This window comes from Aulonocara sp. 'chitande type north' Nkhata Bay, linkage group LG1, assembly GCF_057382095.1.
Source record: "Aulonocara sp. 'chitande type north' Nkhata Bay isolate Kocher_YH1m ecotype deep benthic linkage group LG1, A_spYH_male_GT1.1, whole genome shotgun sequence".
Lineage (NCBI taxonomy): Eukaryota > Metazoa > Chordata > Actinopteri > Cichliformes > Cichlidae > Aulonocara > Aulonocara sp. 'chitande type north' Nkhata Bay.
The window spans coordinates 17,691,331-17,711,223 of NC_141344.1; the positions used below are offsets into that span (position 1 = coordinate 17,691,331).

The 19,893-nt window shown below is 43.8% G+C and overlaps 1 protein-coding gene across 1 annotated transcript in view; it reads left to right on the forward strand.

Moving 5' to 3' along the window:
- Nucleotides 1–19,893, forward strand: part of gse1b (Gse1 coiled-coil protein b) — a 165,759-nt gene that overhangs the window by 47,184 nt on the left and 98,682 nt on the right. The window contains exon 2 of the mRNA XM_086286088.1: nt 3,085–3,223. Coding sequence (XP_086142214.1) covers nt 3,085–3,223 — 139 coding nt within the window. The remainder of the gene's footprint in view (nt 1–3,084; nt 3,224–19,893) is intronic.

Genomic DNA, 19,893 nt, shown 5'->3' on the forward strand with positions numbered 1-19,893 from the left:
TGAGTGTGGATGAGAGAGACAGAGAGTAATTATCAAAGGCTAAATGTCTTTTTGAGTGATGTGCACATGTGTTGCCTCATCACTCCCTGCGTCTCACTTAGAAGAAGTGATACAGACTCTAGAACAAGGTGAGTGGATGCGTGCAAGAGGTTGTGAACGCTGTTTAGAAGCTGACAGGTGATATGTAGGTTAAGACAGGCAGATAACTGCAGAGGTTGTGGCTCTCTTGACTGAAAAGCCTTTTTCTCTAAGACAGTAATAGAGGCACACAAGCATGCACACTTTTCTACATGTAAGCCTGCGTACCCTCTGGACTGTTTATCTTTAGCTGCCTATCAAGATCTGCTCTCAGCTACTAATGTCTTGTGATCCTTGGAGGGCGTACTATACTTCACACTGCAAGTGATTTGTGCTGGCAGGCTCTCTCCATGTCCTGTGACATCATCCATTACTAACACCCTCCTTACCGATTAGAGAGATAATGCTGAACTCTGGAATTAACCTCAATTAGTACTACCTCTGTAGATCTTTCTCATTTCACCTCCTGACTCCTGCTTTGCATCTTAAATGGCCTTGGTCTATTTCTGGTCTATTCAGAAAGCATATGTCAACATAAGTGTGCATGCACACTCAGGCACAGCTCTTCAAATGAAAGAGTGGTTATATAGCTTTAGATCAGTTTTATTTATGCGGGCACATTTTTCTTTCTTATTTTTGGCAATGCAGCATAAATGTGTGATTCAGATTTACTGTTTTAGTGATTGATGGAGTTGGCGAGGCACTAAGAGGTAGTTACTTGTAGTTTTTGTAAAAATAAATTAAGCTTTTGCTTGGGTTGGGTTGGATGTGCAATCAATTGTCTTCCTCTTAAATTTCCCATCATTTCAATTTGTGTGACACCTTGGGAACAAACAAAGACATGCGTCACAGAGAATTCCTTAGCCCTAGCTGCACTTTGCAGTTAATATGTATTAACAAATATCAGCATGCCAACACATTAAACGGATTAAGAACAAATCATGAATCGCTACATTATTTGCTAGTCATTGAGAAGGTAACACTTTGCTTAGCTTATAGCTGTGTATGAAAGCACTTCTGCTGCTGTCACAGGATTATGTTGTGTCACCAAGACATTGTGAAAATATATAGCTTCCCAATATTTTGGGTCTAACTGAGCCATTTTAAGCCTTTGATGCCAACATCTAAATTAGCATCAATGAGTCCTGTTATCTTGGCTTTTTCTTTGAGGGTTGGATTTTTAAGTGCTGCTTCCTGCCATCCAGTTTAGCGGATGAGAAAAGAAACAATATCTGAGTAATTAAATTATGTAGGCTAATGTCCTTGACTAGATATAAAAGTTCATGCCCTGCTAGCTGCTTCTCTGTGCCCTTCTCCTTTCTTTTTTTATAGTTTTACATCCACTTTAGGGAGTTCATAAATAAGCCATTTACTTGTGCCTTTTAAACAAGAAAAAAAGACACCAAAGTGGCTGATGAAAGAGAGTGAGTGGCAGAAAAGGTTAGGAAACACGTGAGCATGTTTGTTGTGTGTGTTGTCTGGAGTAGAGTTAATCCACGGGCTCAGACATGACTATTTGCCTGCACTGTCCTCCCCCTTACTTTGCTTTTAAGGTGTGTAGAGCCTTAAAGCATACCCAACATGCCTGATGAAGAGGCTAAGATAAGATATAATAAAGCAGCAAAGAAGTCAAAATACCCAGTGACATTCTTGCAGGTTAGACAGGTGCACAAAAATACAATGGGATGAGAATCCTAATACCTCAGTGGCATATCCATAACCAAAAGTGCATAGGAGAGGTGAATCATTGGCTTGAACAAAGGGTGAATGTATTGTTAAGTGAGGTGTATTTGAAATGGTTTTTAACTGCTAGTGTGGCACAGGCAGCTGTCTGGGCCTGAAAAGAAGGCCCGTGAGCAGATTTGAGAGAAGCGGTTGAGCTAACAAAAAATCCCCTGACCAGTATGCGAATTTACATACAGGCCAACTGCCAAAGCACTTGTCAGTTTGTTGTGTCATATTTACCGTTTTGGGTTTGCCCACTCAACTTGTAACTGTAGGAGGAAGCATTGACGCACCTTGATGTTTCACAAACATCAACAAATGTCTGTGAATACATGCAGTCAGTCAGGCGAGCACACACACTTAAATAAAGGAGGAAAAAGAGACTCTAACTACTCCCCCCAGCTCCTCATGAGAAGTCATTAGGAATGTGTCTGTGTATTTTATTTTTAGCAGTGTGTGTTTAGGAGGGGTAGTGGAGTCTCGTCAGTCTTCAGGGCCCTCCTCTGCTCTGTCGCTCCGTGTCTCTGTCTCCAGCTGAGAGCTATGTATATTTCATAAGCCCAGGGTGCCTTTTTGTCTTAAGATGTGCTGCACCTCCCCTGCCTGTCTCTCTGCTACTCGTCAATGGAGGGAGCCATCATGGTCTTTTTTTCTTTTCTTTTTTTTTTTTAAAGTCTTTCCCACTCTTCTCTCTCACCTCGCTGACAGCCACCCTCTGCTTCTCCCTCTGCTTTTCATGGTCAGCTTGTCTCTCTGCTGATGTCTCATCCATCTTTCCTCTTTTAGCTGTGGAAGGGGGCAGAGTAGAGCACGTACAAACAGACTTGGTCTGTCAGGAAAAGTCTCCCTCTGTCTCGCTCTTTGATTCTGTCTGTCTGTCTCTCTGTTTTGTAGCTCTGTCACTTCAGGGAAGGGACATTTCTTCACCCAGAGCTGCATCCCCCTTCGGTTGTTGTCTTTTTATAGCAGAAATCTGAGTGCTGTGACAGCAGCTAAAAATGTTTGCAGTCAAAATAGATCTGCAGTTAATTGCTATATTTGCACCATCAATCTCTTGTTGTTGTTTAAAGTTTATTACAATACCAGTATTTCTGCTTTAGCCCTGATAAAGTAAGAACAAGTATGTTTTGCAAACATTTCCACAGCATCTCTCATATTGTGACTTTCACAGGAGGAGAATTTTTAAACTGAGTTGTTGTTGATGGTTATTCCAGGAAATGTATTTAGACTTAATAAACTCCTCTTATACCTCGGTACCCTAACAGTCTTTCTATGTTTCAGGGTAGTACTGTGATTGAGGCTGCAGCAGGAGCCAGTAAGGAAGTGGACGCAGGTTCGGGGCCCTCACAAACTACAGGTGACTACACTCCTCCTCGGCCACTGACCTTGGAGGCAGAAAGAGCAGACCGTCAGCTTTCCAGTGAGTATTGCAAAACCCACTTGTTCCACTGGTTTTATGCTTCCGTCTTCCCTATTTTCATCACTATTGCTTCTCTTTGTTGTTTTTCTGTTTTGCTTAAAACACTGAAGCCTTTTATTTGTCTTTTACGCACCAGGGATCTGTGATTCAAAGCATTTCACTTAACACTACTGTGATTTTACAGAGCTTACTGCACTATAAAGCAGTTCAATCGAATTTCCTTTTGCCATTCTCCAGCCATTAGCAGTATTATCTGACTGACTGATATGTTTAATATTGCATTTGTTGATCTTGTCTCTGTGTGTCTCCTGTGGCCAGAACTACTCGAGAGTCTGTCACTCAGAACATTCAGTAGTAAACACTCTGCAGCTAGAATGAACCACACCCTCGAAATATATACTCTTTACTTGGTAAGCAACTTATCTGTGCTTACTTTATCCTGTGTGAGGTATCTGTGTGACCCTGCTATGTAGCAACACAGGAAGTGGTGAGACCCCCGGAGTGAATGAAATGAGATCTTTGGCAGTTCTGACACTCTAACCGAAAAGTGACAAAAATTACTTTTGACTTCCTCTCTTCGTGCTTGTCCCACCATGTACTCTTATACTTCTGCCTTTTTTACACTTTACAGCCCCATTTCACCTCATCCGTATACCAAGAATACGTATCACCAAGCGTCATACATTAACGGCTTCTTTTCCATCGTGTCACATCACAAATATCTATCGATACAATCTGCCGAGTGAGATTATGTGACGTGAAGATGATTTGTCTGCAGTTTGTTTTGCAAATGTCCCAGGCGTTTGATCTCTTCACCATCCTTTGAGTGCATTGTTTTATAGCAGCTGCTCCAAATCACCAGCAATGCAAACCTACAAAGCCACCTTTTTTTTTTTTTTTTACAAAGACCCTTTTTGTTATTAACTTGAAAATTTACTTCTAGATAGATTAATCAAATACACTTTTCAATCAGTTATTGAAATTGTATGCTTTGCATCAGTTCACATCTCCTTTATAGTGCATTTAAGTGGTGCTTGACCCGAGGGTTAAGAGGATGGGACTGCTAAAGTAATGCTGGAAAATGAGGTTGAAGATGTCATGATGAAGCAGGCACAGCCACAAAAAAATTGTGACTATATGTCCTGGGGGAGGCCATCACAACAGAGGGGTTTGGAGCTCAGTGTGTTTATGTAGAAAGTGCTGGCTGTCTCCTCTCATCAGTTTAGCCAAACTGCCTTTTAACTGAATGCAAAATCCCCTTTTTCTTCTCTCTTTTATTTATGGAAATGTTTACACTAATAAACATCACCGTTTTGTACGTTTCTTATCTCATCCTCCTCTTTTCCACTGTCGCTTTCTTCAGCTCTCTCTCTCTCTTTTGCTCTTTCCTGCTCAGGCCTCGCTTTCTTTTTTCCACGGCTATTTCTGTTTAGCCACGAGTGCCCTGTTGTCGTTTACAGAAACCATCTAAAGCTCTCCTTCTAACTAAACACACAGACACTGTAGCACCACCACAAAGGCACTTGGCTAAACAGTCATGACAAGGGGTGGGGGGGACCTCACATCTACAGACACACACGTAACATTGAATGATCCTCCCTGTGGTCTACTGTGGTATGAGAACAGGGTTTTCATGAGTTATTTAAGCCCTCTTCATCATGCGTGTTGCGCTGCAGCTCACACTGACATGACACGGCCCATTTCCTTCTCTCGGGCCAGAAACGTGACACAAGACACGCTTTCCGTGTTCACACAGAATAGAGTAAAGAGGTACACAGGCAGTCATGATCACAAGGCTGTAGGGTTTAAATCATTAAATGTCCCCATGCAGCAACCGTAGTGACGCTATAGCGATAGACTGATGATCTGAGACAGTTCCTACTGTCCACTGCAGTCTGCACTCTCTGCTCGGTCACATCATGTCAGAAATATTTCAGAAGGAGCCACTTTTCATTTCAAATGCTCAAAACCATTGCAGTGAACCCTCATATGGAAGGAAACAGAGGGTTTGAACTGGGCTGACCACGATGTGCTTCATGCTTGTGGACCCTTGATTTGATGAATACTTCACAACCCACTCAGAGCAACTACACAGTCAATACATCGTTAGTGGTGAGGAAGGACAAAGGTAAACCTCCTGCTACACTAACTGCACAGATTTCTAATAGAGGGAGTGACACGCAGGACTTATATAGCCTATATAATAGTAAGGGTATATGGAGTGGGAATCTGTGGTGCTATTCTCTTCTTTATCTCAACTGTTGGAGCATTTATCCGTCTCACAGCGTCTTTGATTCCTGCCTTTGTTAGCCTTTACTCTGCTCTGTTCCACTGTGTCAGAGCAGCCTTCTGTCCTTTTCACACTCAACAAATCCATTCAGAAACATATGCCTTCATGTTGTTGTGTACATATGTATATTTTGACAAGGGAATTACGCATGCTGATTGCCATGAGATGAGCTGTGAGTGTGTTTTGATCGCAACAGCACAGCTGGACTTGGCAGACTTGGCAGTTGAGTGCACTTGGCTTTTGGCCAGTTCAATACAATCACAATTACCCACAGTGGGAGCATGGAACACCCCTGAAGGTAGGGTGTGGGTACTGGTTGGGGCACAGAGGGTGGGTACTTAACAGTCTTTGGCCACTTGCATCTGCTTGGAAAGACTGAGCTTGTTGTGTCTGGTTAACATTCCACATTAAGAGTGTTAGGGAAGACAGCAGGTTGACTGCTCAAACAGTCATGCCACAACACAGTAAGCTACACATGCAAACATTAAACAAAGCCGGCTGTAAGAAGATGATTACAGCTGCACTTTCCCCCATCTTTTGTCCAGTGGACAGATCGGCATGTGTATGTAAGGAGCAGTGCAAGGAATAAGAGAGCAAAGAGGTTATACGACTGAGGCGCTGAGGGGTGGGGAAGGAGAGGATGGTGAGCTGAAGATGTGGTAGCAAGGAATGCACTCAATAGAGGACGACTGGAGGGTGACAGAGGAAGCATGGGGAGGAATGCCACTGCTTGCTCCCCCTCCTCGGCTCCCTCTCTTTTCTTCTTCTCTTTTGTCCCCCTCTGTGGGGATGGGAGGGTGGGACAACTTCAAATGACAGTGACAAGCTTGCCACCGCTTCTATGAAGCACAGCAGATGGGAAAGTGTGTGTGTTTGTGTGTGTGTGTGATTAAAATGCCGCTGGAGACTGGGGTATACTGAGTCTCTTGGCAGCACCACACTTGGCAAAGTGCCACTTCTCTGCCCTCTTTTTCCAGCCCATCAGAGTGGGCATTGAGATATGTGTGTGTGTGTGTTTGTGTGTGTGTTAAGTGAGAGCAGGCAGTCTCAATAAACAAATATTAATTCACAGTGTTTTCATTGTTTGTTTCATTATCTTTTCTTCAGGGTCTTGCAAACTGGATGGCGTGTGTTGCATGTTTTTTCATTCATGTATCTGAGTAATTCAGTAATGATCATAGAACTTTTGCGAAACAGAGCCCTGTTCTGCAGTGTGTGGCGCCAGTGCTGGCGTGCATGGGGGAATTAGTGAGGAGACAGTGGGTTTGGCAACATGCCATGGTTATTAGCCACTCGCATGGTGGGCATGAGCTTATGCCCCGACTCAATCACTCACTGTGTTTGCATTTGTGTGTTTAATGTGTTTGCTCCTGTGCGTGTATATATGCAAGTCGAGCATTTGTGTCGGGATTCTCCTCTGGTCACACTGACCTTATTGTGCAGTCACTCCTGGTTGATTTGTATCCCTTCCAACACATTCCTTTCCCTGAAAGGCCGAGAAACGGGCTGTTGACCCCCTTTTCCCCCCATATTCACCGTCTCTTTCTTTCCATCGCTCTCTCACTTTCTCTCCTCTTCCCTCCGGATGGGTTTGATTTAGTGACTGTGGTTTTCCAACCAGAGCCTGGGAGCCTGAAAGTGTAGACTTAGGGAAGAGACCTATAGATTCACAGGCAGCGGAGCATGTCATTACTTGGCCATAGCTCATCAGCAGATACATCATCAGGCTGGAGCTCTATTAGATGTGAGCTGATGCACTAAATGATGGCAGTATCTAAAATTGCATTGTTATTTCTGGGTGGATATTTAGCTCTATACTGCATATATCAATATTCCTACCTACCTTGCTATCCTAACACCATCGGGGAGGCAATGTTTGGAATCTGACATTCTTTCTGCACAATGACAATGACACAGTTAAGAGTGATAAAGAAGTGTCTTCATCAACTATTCCTGCAACAAGCTTGTTGCCAGTATGCCCTCTTCTCCCTGTCTCTTTGCCTGACTGCCTCACAACAGATAGGCTAACTTTTGGCTTCACAAGGGATTCAACACCTTCTCTCCAAGGTGAAAGTCCCTTGCTTAACTTTTTTCTTGTACAGGCACTTGCTATATTCTACTATTATACCACTCACCACAGCTGGTCTTAAAGGATTTGTAAAGCTTGATCTGCAATGCTTTAAAATGACCTTAAACTACATCAATTACAATATGTTGAAATGCATTGCCAGTTTTTATCCAAAAAGCTTAAACCCCATGTTATTGAGTAAAAAAATTAATAAATTTATGTTGTTTTTGAAAGTGTTGTTTTTTAACTTCAAGTAACTAAACCTGTTGCCAGTACTGCTTGTCAACATTGTGATTCCCTTTTTTGGACTTGAGAGAAAATATATTTAGATGTATTAAGATATACTATATTTACACACTGAGACCACCTAATGTGAGGTGGAGGCCCAGCGTGGAAGCCATCAGGCAACGTTCAAGACAGCTCAGGAAAAAAAAGAAGAAAAAAGACAGCTTAGTGAGAGACTTCCAGGCTCTGACCTTTGACCTCACATTGAGAAAGGAAGCAGGTGTTCAAGCATGATTAGGCCTGATGTGCTAAAAACTGGCAGCAAGCTTTGTAGAGGCTATCCCAGCTGTCATAGGGCAAGAAAAGGAGGAAGTACACTCTAGACAGGTCACCGAGCCTAACACGGAGAGACAGACAACCATTCTCAATCACATTTGCACCTATGGCCAGGATCACCAGTTAACTCAACATGTCTTTGAACTCTCGGGTGAAGCTGAGTAACCACACAGGCACAGGGGGAGGATACAGAGGAGCCGCAGCCAGTCGGTGGAGTCAAACCCAAAAGTTTCTTGTTGCGAGGTGACAGTAATCATCTTTGCACCACTGTGCCCTCCGACATTATCGAGAACATGGGAGAAAAATTAGAAAATCGAGCAATGTAATAGCTCAACTAAAGAAGTACACTGCTGGAATTAATCCACAGTGGGTACAAGAAAAAGTGAGGATGTTTTCTATAGATGAAAATATTTCATTAAAGTGTACTTTTGCCAGTGGTGGTCATCTAATAACAATATTGAATTAATTTTTATTTGGGCTTTTGTCATGTTTTTTTCTCTGTGTGTCACCTTTATTTATATCACCTTTCCTCTCCAGCCCTTTTTGCAACCCCATGACTTTAATCATCCCTTTCTCCCATCCAGCCTTCATGTCTCCACTTCTAGCCTCTCTCCTTCCTTTCTTCCCACTCTCTGATCCCTCTCTCTTTCCCTCCTTTCGAACTGTCCTCTGCTGTCAGGCGACTTGGCTGAGACTAAGTGCTTTTTGCTGTCTCTCGGCAGGTGGGACTGTAATAAAGCTTGTCAGTGGGAGGCATGGGTCGCACTGTCACATGCTCTTTGGCTCCCCTCTGTAACTCCCTCCTCCATCTTCTTCTAGCCCCGCTGCTCCAACAACCACCAGCACTCTCTGCCATGATCTTCTGCTTTTATTTTTCCTCTCTCATTTGTCTGCCTTTTGTTCCCCATTTTGTCTTGCTCTTACCCGAAACTGTGCTCCTTGACTTGTCTCTCATGTGTCTCGCGCTTGCTCTCTCTCTCCCCGGTTTCCTTGCCAACGGCACTTTCAGGAACATGATGAAGAAGAGCAGCAACAGGAGACACCCCTCTCGACATAACAACCAAACACACAAACCCTCACACACATAGGCATAACGCACACAAACGGGCACAGACACACAAGCAATCCATATAAATGACTCCAGGTGAGGTTGTATTGTTTGCCCAGCTGCTTTTCCTAACCACCCTCTCCTGTTCCTTAGTAAACCAGCAGGCTATATGGAAATCAGCTTCCTCTACACAAAACAGTTCTCTGTTCTTTCGTGTCTTTTTTAAATGTTTTTGCTTGCGGTGTTTGTGCTTGCATGTTTATGTATTTGCGTGTGCTTGTCGTACACTCAAAGGGCAAGAGAAGGTTAGCACTTGTATATTATTTGCATGCACATTTTTCAGAGTAACATAAAGGCGTGTTCTTGATCTGGTGTATGGTTGCGAATGCTTGTGTAGGTGTGCTCCCTCTAATTGAAAAAGCTCGTACATAGTCTTTCTTCTTCTAGCCACAGGATGGCATTACAGAGCCCCTTCTTTAAAGGAATCCTTCCCTTCCACCTCCTGCCAGCCACAGTTCATTCACACGCACACTCTCACACACCCACATGCACACACATACGCACACAGCCCTCTTTAGTCTGTGTTAGCCCAGGCTTGTGTAAGGTGACAGAGTGCAGTGAATAATTTAGTCCTGGCCATGTTAATGGCTGACAGCGAACATGGCCTCTCCTCTCTGCCGTTGGCCCATTACTAGTACATTCTGTTTCACTTTCTCTCCTTCTTCCTCCCTCTCCTATCCTCCTCTATATCTTCCATTTATGTTGTTCTAGTGAAACTATATACGTGTCACGTTTTCGCCTTTATACGACTCTGTACATGAAAATAAAGAAAGACTGTAAACTCGTCTTATAATGGTGCCCAAGAGTAAAAATGTAAACGTGTAATGTACGTAATGTAAGTGAGTTTGATTAAATATTTAATATGACTTTATTATATTGTGTTATTTTATTATTTTGCATTTGTCAAAATGTTATTGACAAGATAATATCATATCCACCTCTGCTTTCTCATGAGCATTTCCTTTTGACTGCACTTATGCTAATATTAAAATGGTAAAATACATAATACATAAACTATATTAAATTATCCTGTCCAGGTTTCTTTCACATAAATACTATATAAACATAAAAAATTCTTAAAATTAATATTAGCTTTCATTGCATTATTATTATATAATAATTATTGTATAATAAACTGAAATAAGCAACATGTATGAAATAACTGCATGGATCTTTTTTACGATGTAATATGAGGCACAAACGTTTTTTGGGAGCAACACTAGATATGTCTGGATGTAATTACAAGAAAAGTCTACTTGGCTCTTCAAAATGGCTTTAACACTATTAATAAAGCGAGGTTGACACCTTAATATTAATTATGGTGTCATTTTTATCTGTTGGTTATCTACATTTAACTGTATTTTCCCATTAGTGTATCATTTACATCCGGTGTGGCCCCCCTCATCAGTTTCTGGGGTGGGTTTTTTTTTCACCTCTCATTTACCATACGTATGGCCTCATGTTCTGCATAAACTGTTTAGAAGACACTCAGGAAACCAGGGTTTGTGTTTGTGTGTGCGCATAACTCCATTTAAGCCCTTGATTGCTCCACTGGGCTTCAGTTCTCTTGTGTGTGACGTGGGAGAAGAATAATACGACCCTAACTCTAATCGATTCACATACACTAAACAAATTACAGCTGCCGCCCTCTTCGTCTCTCTCTTCATCTCTTTTTGGAGACCATTAAACCACAGGGACGTTACATGTAGCATATGTGGTTTGCAGCTTGTACAGCTGATGTGTGTTGAGTGTCTGCCTCGCTCTATTCTTCTCTCTGATAAAATCATGATTCACCTGCATGAGCCTGGCCTGGCAAGCTTAAGCAGCACCAAGGCCTGGCCAGGCTCATGCAGGCTCAAGGGGGATTGGTAGTGACGTATCCGGGGTAAAACGCGCCACAGTTGGAACTCCCCACCAACCTCGCTGGCTCCAGTCTGCTTGATAAAATCCAGCTGGGACTGGGGAGGAGATGCGCCATCTATCTTGCCCCATCTCTGCTCTCTTCTTTTGAGCATCTGTCATATTTAAATAATTGTCTTCTTATTAATGGTTTGTCTTAACTAAGCTCTTCTCACCGCTTCTTGCAAGCTATGTGCCATCCATTTGTTTCTTTCTTCATCTTAAATTTTAATCAACCTACCCTTCTCTCCCTCTCTCTCTTTTGCCTGCTGTTTTTTGCCATCCTCCCTACAGCGTATCACACATTTACAGTACTCCTCCTCCACCTCTCTACCTCACGCACACAAACAGATCCAGAACCCTAGAAGTGGGGTCATGATTGAGGCTTGCTGTTAATTAGACGGCAGTGGTTGTTGTAGCAATGCAATGGTAGGGTGTAATTAATTAGGTGGCATGTGCACAGTAGGAGAAAAAGAGAAAGAGGAGAGATGGAGTGAAAGAGAAAGACCGGCTATCAGTCCTCCTTTTATCCTCTGAGCTCAGATGAGTTCCCCTAATGAGAAAAAATGAGATGCTCCCAACTAGGGAAGAAAGCATTTTGTCCTTTACATGTTCTCTCTGCCTCTTCTCTGCTTGTCGTTCTGTCACTGCCTTGTTCTCTTTTCATCTGCCTATCACATCCAGGCTATTGCTAGTAGGGTGCCAGTGAGTTGGAGTCACCAGCCATAGATTTCCCACAGTAGTATGAACACAGCCTCTGGGACACATCCAGAAACACACGCAGACACACATGCAGTGGTGACAGTTATACCACACAGCAGAGATGGTAAAGCAGTCAGTTGTAAGAGAGCATAGCGAGGATTGCAGTAGTATGAGAAATGCCCTGCTGTACAGTAATGGCTGCTGCTCTGCTGCATGCGTGCTATACTGGTAGCATTGTATATGTGCATAAAGGTCGCAAGAGGAAGAGAGAGAAAGAGGTGGAAAGACTGCAAATGAGCAAAGAAAATGTGGGAGGGAAGCAAGAGGTGCACAAACACTCAGAGCACTATTGATCCTCTTCTTAGTTCAACAATGTCTGCTTGACCTCGCTCTGAAGCACCTGTGTGTGTGTGTGTGTGTGTGTGTGTGTGTGTGTGTGTGTGTGTGTGTGTGCGCGTGTGTGTGTGCGCGTGTGTGCGTGTGTGTGTGTACTTATCAAACATATGTGTTGGTGCAGTTACTTCTGTGTGAGTCAGAGGGCTAACCATAGTTCAGCGTGCTGTATCTGTTAACAGCCTGCAGAGAACTCCAGCCGGTGTCAACTTGTCCATTTCAACCATATTATGAATATTTAGATACACACATTGCTCCACCCTCGTAAAACGCCTATTTTGCAGTTATTTTAAATGCTCTAGTAGATTCATTAATGCTTGCAGCACAACCCCCCCAACGCCACCGTGCAGACCTGCCTTCTCAGTGTAAGCTGATAGTTTAATGGCTGCTTGGCCCTTCCTGTCGAATGTGACTGAAACTGTCCTAGGTGACAGGTTTATGGATGTTTTGGCAATGTCACTGGAGACAGACAGCTATTTACAGCCTACTGTTAGACACTTCGAATGCTGGCTGTTAACATAAATCCCTTGGTGAGATCAGCCATTGGATAATACACACTGTCAACTGTGCTCAAACGTAAATCGCCAATTACACACATGCAAACAGCAAGCGAACCCACTCAGTCCTTTGTAACCTTGTTAATACTACTGTCACCACTCAACAAACACCTCACTCTCAAACGTCACCCGCACGCTGTAAATCTCTACCTCCCTTATTTACGCCTCTCCTGCCATAACGTTAACAACCACCACTCGCTTTTCCTCCCTTGCCCCACCTTCTCTTCAGTCTCTCATCCCCTTCAACTATCATTTAGCTTTACGAGGCATCCTAAAAGAAGCCTGAGGTGTCCATCCTTCCCTTCTCCATTTTATGTCTGAGATATTGATATCCTCCATAAGTCAGATGCACCGCTCTCTATCACTGAGCAGGAATTGATGACAGAAGGGTGCGACAGGAGGGGACTGGTGCCAGCAGAGAGTTATAGGAGTCTGGCTAGGTATGCATTAGAGTCTGTGTTTGTTTAAAAGTGTGCACTGCATGCAAACAGGCTTATTAAGCGAAAGAGAGGAGTTCGTTTGGTGAGGGTGGAGGTTAAGCAAAGGAGACGACCAATAATTGAGAAAATCTGAGAGACAGGATGTGGAAAGATGGGAGAGAGGAGGGAGGGAGATCTGTTTCTTGCTTTATGAGTTTTTCATTTGTGTATGATACTGTTGCTATAAACAAGAGGTCAGCTGAACAGAGTCTGTTTATAAGGTCCATCTCACAGAGTGGGCATATCAAAAAGCCTATGAAATCCTGATCAGCCAGCTGTGGTTTCTGTGCATGTGCTTGTGTTCAGTTGTGAGGTTATCCGTTAGAGCCAACTGAATTTTGCACTTTAAACATGAGAATCAGTCTCAGTTCTCTTTCTGTTTGAATTGTGTCATGCTGTGCGAGCTTGTGCATGCAGTTATAGGTTGGTGGTGACTATGCTCGTGTGCATATTTGAGCAGTTGGTACTGCAGGACCTGTGAGTTAGATGTAGCATCTAACTTACTATCACAGCAATACATCAGGTGATGGCTTACCATAGAGCTTATGCTGAAATTGCATTGTGTTTTTGTGTGAACCACATTAGCATACAGGTGTAGCTACTAAAAGGGATATCATAAGAGTCCGTTTACATGCAGGAATACTTACTCATCTTAACCGAGTGGTTGGCACAAGGTTGAGTCGCTCTACAAATTGAATATACATAATTTTTGCTTCTTTAGATGTGGCTAAATGGTGTGATTAGTGAACTTGTTTACTGTGTGGATTTTCTTTTTCGTATATTTGTCTGCCTACATGTGTTTAAGTGTTTTTGTGCTCTGACTGCTGGTGGGGTTTTTTCCTACTATTCCACTGGGGAAAAAGAAAAGGTTTGTTTGATTAATTAATGCTGTTAGACATGAATGTAAATGATCAAAGGAGCACATTTGCATTTCGCGTTTAATTATTCATGAGTTGCGATTGCTCATGAATTAGGACACCTGTGAGGGCCTACGCCTCTCAAGCTCAGGCACTCACTCATGCACATAGACACACACACATACTCTGATGCGCACAAACACATCTCGGGATGTGATCCGGTGTGTTTAACCAGACCTGCTCATCACCCCCGTCTGTGTGCCCTGCTGTGCGCTGGGATGCAGGTCATTGCAGGTTCATCTTGCTATTATTTGGTTATGTTGCCACTCTGGCCGGGGTTCAAACATTCTGATTAGGTTACCGCGTAGCACTAAAGCTCAGACTGTCACTCTGACTGTATGATTCATCTCCATGGAGACAAAAGAAAAGCTCTGATCTAATTACCCATACTGCTGCCATCTCAGACTTGAGGAGAGGGCTGGTAGTGTGAATAAGGCGAGAGGAGCCACGGAGGAAGAGGCAAGGGGCTGCACACAGAGGTTGTAAAAAGAGGTAGAGGCGAAAGAAAAATCAACTAAAAAATAAGAGCAGGCTTGCATGCTTCCAATAGAGACCGTGATAAAAGCAGGTATTATTTGGCTTCTCGCTTCATCTTCCTCATCTCTCTCCTCATCATCAGCAGCATCCAACTGCTGCACAAATGGGCCCTTGTTGCCATGGATATGAGCAATGGTTCTCCTGTTCTGTTCGATGGGGCTCAGTGATAAATGGCGGGACGTGGAGGAAGTTAATAATTTATCCTGGGGAGGGAGCAACCGTTCCGGGGAGCGTTACCTAGCATAATGGGTTAAGCGCAGCGATTGCTGCGTGCCGAGCAATAGACTCACAGGAGGTGTGTATAAAAAATGAATAAAGGCTGAGTGGAGCCTGCTGGGAAGGAACTGTCAGGGGACTATGTCGGTGTGCGCAGGGGGTTGGTGTGTTTGGGGAAGTAGGCTTTGTCATTTCTTGAAGTTAGAGTATTGTCAGGTAAAGAACAGTAGACGCTTAATCGAGCTTTCTCCAGGCTTTCTTCGAAGATCTCCTCCCTCTCTACCTTTTACTGGGAATGAGAAACAGCTCAATATGCTTTGGGCTTTGAAGTGTGACAACAGCAGTGACAAATGAAGTTACTGCAGAGCAGAGGTGCTAGGCCTGAGCCACGTGTACTGTGCTGTCATTATCTGTGACTCATTGACACTTGTGTATACATTAAGAGTCTTCATCATCCCACCGTGTGATCATTTTTAAATAACATTTGTCACTTTCCCGAATGAGAATGAGAATGAGAGAAGGGGTGCATGGGGTAGGCCCACACCTCCTTGAGTATTACCACAACACCTGCTTCACGTCTTTTTAACAATTCATGAGGCGCTACACTCTTTACACTACCTCATTTACCTTCCCTCCATTTAACCCCCTCCTTCCCCTTGCTCCCCTTTTGGTCCTGCTATCACCAAGATCTTTTGCATTTGGAGGGTGATGGTGCGTGCTCGGGGTTATGTAGGGGTCACCGTATTGTGTTATTCTGAGAGAATATATCAGATCAGCTTGATTTCATTATTGTCCCTCTGATGCCCCCGTACGCAGAGGCTCAAAGCTACTCAGAATGATCCTCTCCCAGCAATGAGGGAGAAGAAAAGCAGGAGTCTGTTATCTGGAGTCTTTTGTGTTGGACATTCTGCTGCGTCCTGGAGTGGATTTGTAGCATAACAGGCTTGTGTTAAAACACAGCCGAGCCTCGCAGCGTCTCCCACTGATTGTTTGATGAGTCTTTGTGACGTTCACATCTCCTTCGAGTAGTTGTAATTTCAGACTACGCTGCTTAGGTGTTTGTGTGCTGGCATCAATGCATGCGTGCACCCAGCAGAATATACGACTTGTGGTTTCTTTTCATTTGTTCTCCATTTTGTTTCGAGTGCTTGTGTTTTCCAGGAGCCTTTTTTTCTCAGCCTCCTTGTGGCTGATAAGTGATGCAGATACTGTAGTGATGGATAATAGCACCTCACATATGAACACACACATGCACACACACACTCACACACACATTAAACCTCACTCTCTTGTCTGTGATTCAGCTGAACAGTTACGAATAGTGTTTCTGTGCATGCCGGTGTATATTTGTGTGTGCTTTATTCCTCCAAAACACTGTGCACATTCTTAGGGAGCTGTTGTGCAGATTCTTAAGGCAGAAGGCTGAACAGCTATGACAGACAACTGAAGGAGGCATGGGGAGAGAAGGGGAGGAGGTAGGAATAAAAACAAAAAAAAACAAGAGAAAGTGGGATTATTCTCTGTATGTGAAATAAAGTAACATTAGTAATCACCGTATTCTAACACACATAAGTAGGAAGGAACATGTAGGTCTGTCATCTTCATGCTTTCTTAATTTTTAAAATAAAATCATTAACTGTGCTGGAACAATGACTGTCACACATTTATCATGCAAGCTGGAATGTAGATAGAGCAGCTATTAGCCAAATGGCTAATGCAAGGAAATGCTTTTCTTCCTTGTTTTTTTTTTCTTTCCTCTTGTCCTCGTACGCATGCTTTTATCTTTTTATGAGCTCTCATTGCCAATGCCAAAGAGGGAGGCTAGGCTGGTATTACGATGAGCTGTGACAGGGTCAGGCAAGTACAGCACAGCATACAAAAATCACCTGCATATAAGCAAACACGAGAACTCTTCCTGACACCCCCAGCACGCGCAGCCCAGGGTTCATGTCAGCACCCTGCAGATACCCAACTTTTGTGTGGCACACTGACTGACAGCTTCATTGAACCTCCGCCCTGTTGTACACATTTGTGGACACACATGTGCACGCTGATAGCTGTACACACATAAACACATGTACAGACCCATGCCCCCCCCCCCCCGGTTGCCTTTGTTCCCAGCATCTGTTTCCCTCAGTGATTAATTGCAATTAGCGAGAGGTTTGAAGGCCTGTGGAAGAACACAGCAAGAGGAAAAACATCAAGATTAATGAGGGGATGCATTCATCAGAGATAGAGAGAGGGAGGAGGATGCAGGGAGGATGCAGAAAGAGAGAGTGAGGGGAAGTGAGGGAGAATGGAGTTAGAAAGTAGAGAAGGGGGGATGGGAGGATGTAGGGATGACATGGTAAGACGGGAGGGGCTCGGATACAATGAGGTGGAAAAGCAGGGCGCTCGTGCTCAGATGTTAATGACGTAGATAGGGAGAGCGCAGGAGCGTGACATGAAGCAAGAGAGGTGGAGTGAGAGCTGCATCAGCAGAGATGAAAGAGAGAGGGAGAAAGAAAGCGAGAGAGCGGGAGAGAGCCAGTTGTCAAAGCTCAGGCCACAGAGCAACACCACAGGGGACTGATTAAATATGGAAATTATAATTGCTAATTGACCTTTATTAATCAGAGAAGTGTGGGGGGTGTATTGCATTTTTGCGTCTCCATGTGTGCGCGTGTGTCTGAGATTGTGTATGTATAAGCACGCTGTTTGTGCTTGACTGAGTGTGTATGTGCGACTGTTTGATCCCCTCACGCAGCTCTCTCTTGTCTCAAAGAGCTCTCTCATGTTTAAACACAGCATAATGGAAGAAGCAACTAGAATAACTCACACATGCAGACAAGCACACTCACACACACAAACACACACACAAACTGGGTGGTAATGAGAGTGTGAGTATATTACGGGGAGCTAAATAGGGTCACTGTGGAACCTTGCTCTTTGGGTTGCCAGATGTGCAATTATGAATGCATGCACACGCTCTCATAGACATGCATACGAGTCCCCGTATTTCTCTCACTCTTCCTCTTTCTGCTTTTCTCTCCTCCCACACTTTGATGTCTTCATGCTTATTATTGCACCTTAGGAAAACCCTGACATCACGTTTTATTTTGTATCAGAAGCATGCAGCAAGAATTTCTCTCCCCTGCCTGGCTCCAGATGGGTTTATTTCCTCACGTTATCGATAAACACTCACATACAAAAACACACAGTCACACACACACATGTCAGTCTTGTTGCCAGATCACACAGATTTGATTAGAGACTCCCTAAATTCATTAACCCAATGTGATTCAGCCAGCCATCATTAGAGCCACATGTAAACTGGTCTGAAGTGGTCTGATTTGGTTTCAGCTCGTCAAATGCATCAATCACCCACAATGAGCTCTGCAAGTTTTAATTACTTTTAACCAAATTGCTAGCTGAAAGGTATCACAAACCTTTAACAAAAAGTGCTTCTCTTTAATGGAAGAGCACTATTTTTGGAGTAAACCACTGGCTATTGGGAGCAGCTAAAGTTAAGAGAAGTACCTTCCTAAAGGGAGTTTTGACAAGAAGGAAGATTTGTCTGTGCTTTTCTTTCACTTTAAAGGTTTTCTTGGCAGTTCTGAGGATTCAAGGTGGCAGCTGCCTACGCAGGTCTGTTGTTATTCCCTCACTCCCACCTTTGAATCTGTATTGGGAGTTAGTCGTCTGCAACTCTAAGGGCATCTGCTGAGGCCGAGTGTCATTTCTGATCCCCAGGAGACAGAGACGGCAGGGACTCCTCCCCTCTTAGCCCTGGCTCCTCTAATCCTGTTAGCTCAGCTCAGGATCAGACTGCCATGACTGGTCTTCTGGCTCAACAGCACACACATATACACACACACACACACACACACACACACACATGCACGCAAACTACCCCCCTTGGGGGCCACAGAGGCCACAGGGGGCTCAAAGGGACAATTGTAGCAGGGTCTAGCGATGGCAGTGAGGGTTAGGGGTCAGTAAGCAGTGCTGAAACTATAGGACATGCACATATGTCTGGGTGCACTGCACACTCACACACATACATCTTTAAAATGTACTCAGAGCACTGAGACAGAAGCTTGATCTCACCCTTTGCTCTCACTCTCGCTGACACACACAAACATATGCACACATGCATAGAATTTTCTGAACATATAGACTGCTCTTTTCCATTTCCTTGTTTCTAAGCAGCAAATAAGCTAGACTCACCTCACATCACTGCACACAGTCACTGTACTATATCCCCGGTGCATGTTGCCTGGCTTGACCACTTTTTGCGTTGATAGCAAGGAGTGTGCTTCTCTTTGGGGAGAGGACTGAATGTCAGCAGAGCAAAGACTATCAGATCTGACTCTGACGTTTGACAATTTTCTACTGCTGAAACACACAGCAGTGAAGCGCCGAGGGTTTGTGGTGTACCGTGTCCATCCAGCAGAGGGCTCTTGGAACAGTGAAGCAGAGGCTGTCTTCCTTTTGTCATGACTGCCTACTTTACTGCTCATCTATGAAGGAATAATGGCTGAAATCAACCAGTGTACAATGTTAATGACATTTGAATTAGAACACTTCTAAATTAATTAGGTAAGTAAAGTATGCAACAATCAAAATGTCACTGTTGATAAAGCTGTAAGCCGTCTTTGGGAATCGACAGACTGATTTGCTTGGTGTTATCAATCTAGGTTAGGCTCTGCTAGCTCTAGGTTTCCATGTGTGTGTGTTTGTATGTGAGGCTTGCTGGTATGTGTGTGTGTGCGTGTATTTACCGCTGGGTAGGGAGACAGTTTGATTGAGCTCTGCGCCGTAAAGCTGTCTGTTTGCCAGACGGTTTGTCTCCTGGCCAAGACTCTGCAGTGGAGAAGAATACAATGATTATCTGTCACAAGGCAGCAGCGTTCTTCATCAGTCTGGCTAGCAACAGCCCAGACTGCCCTGTGTAAGCCTCA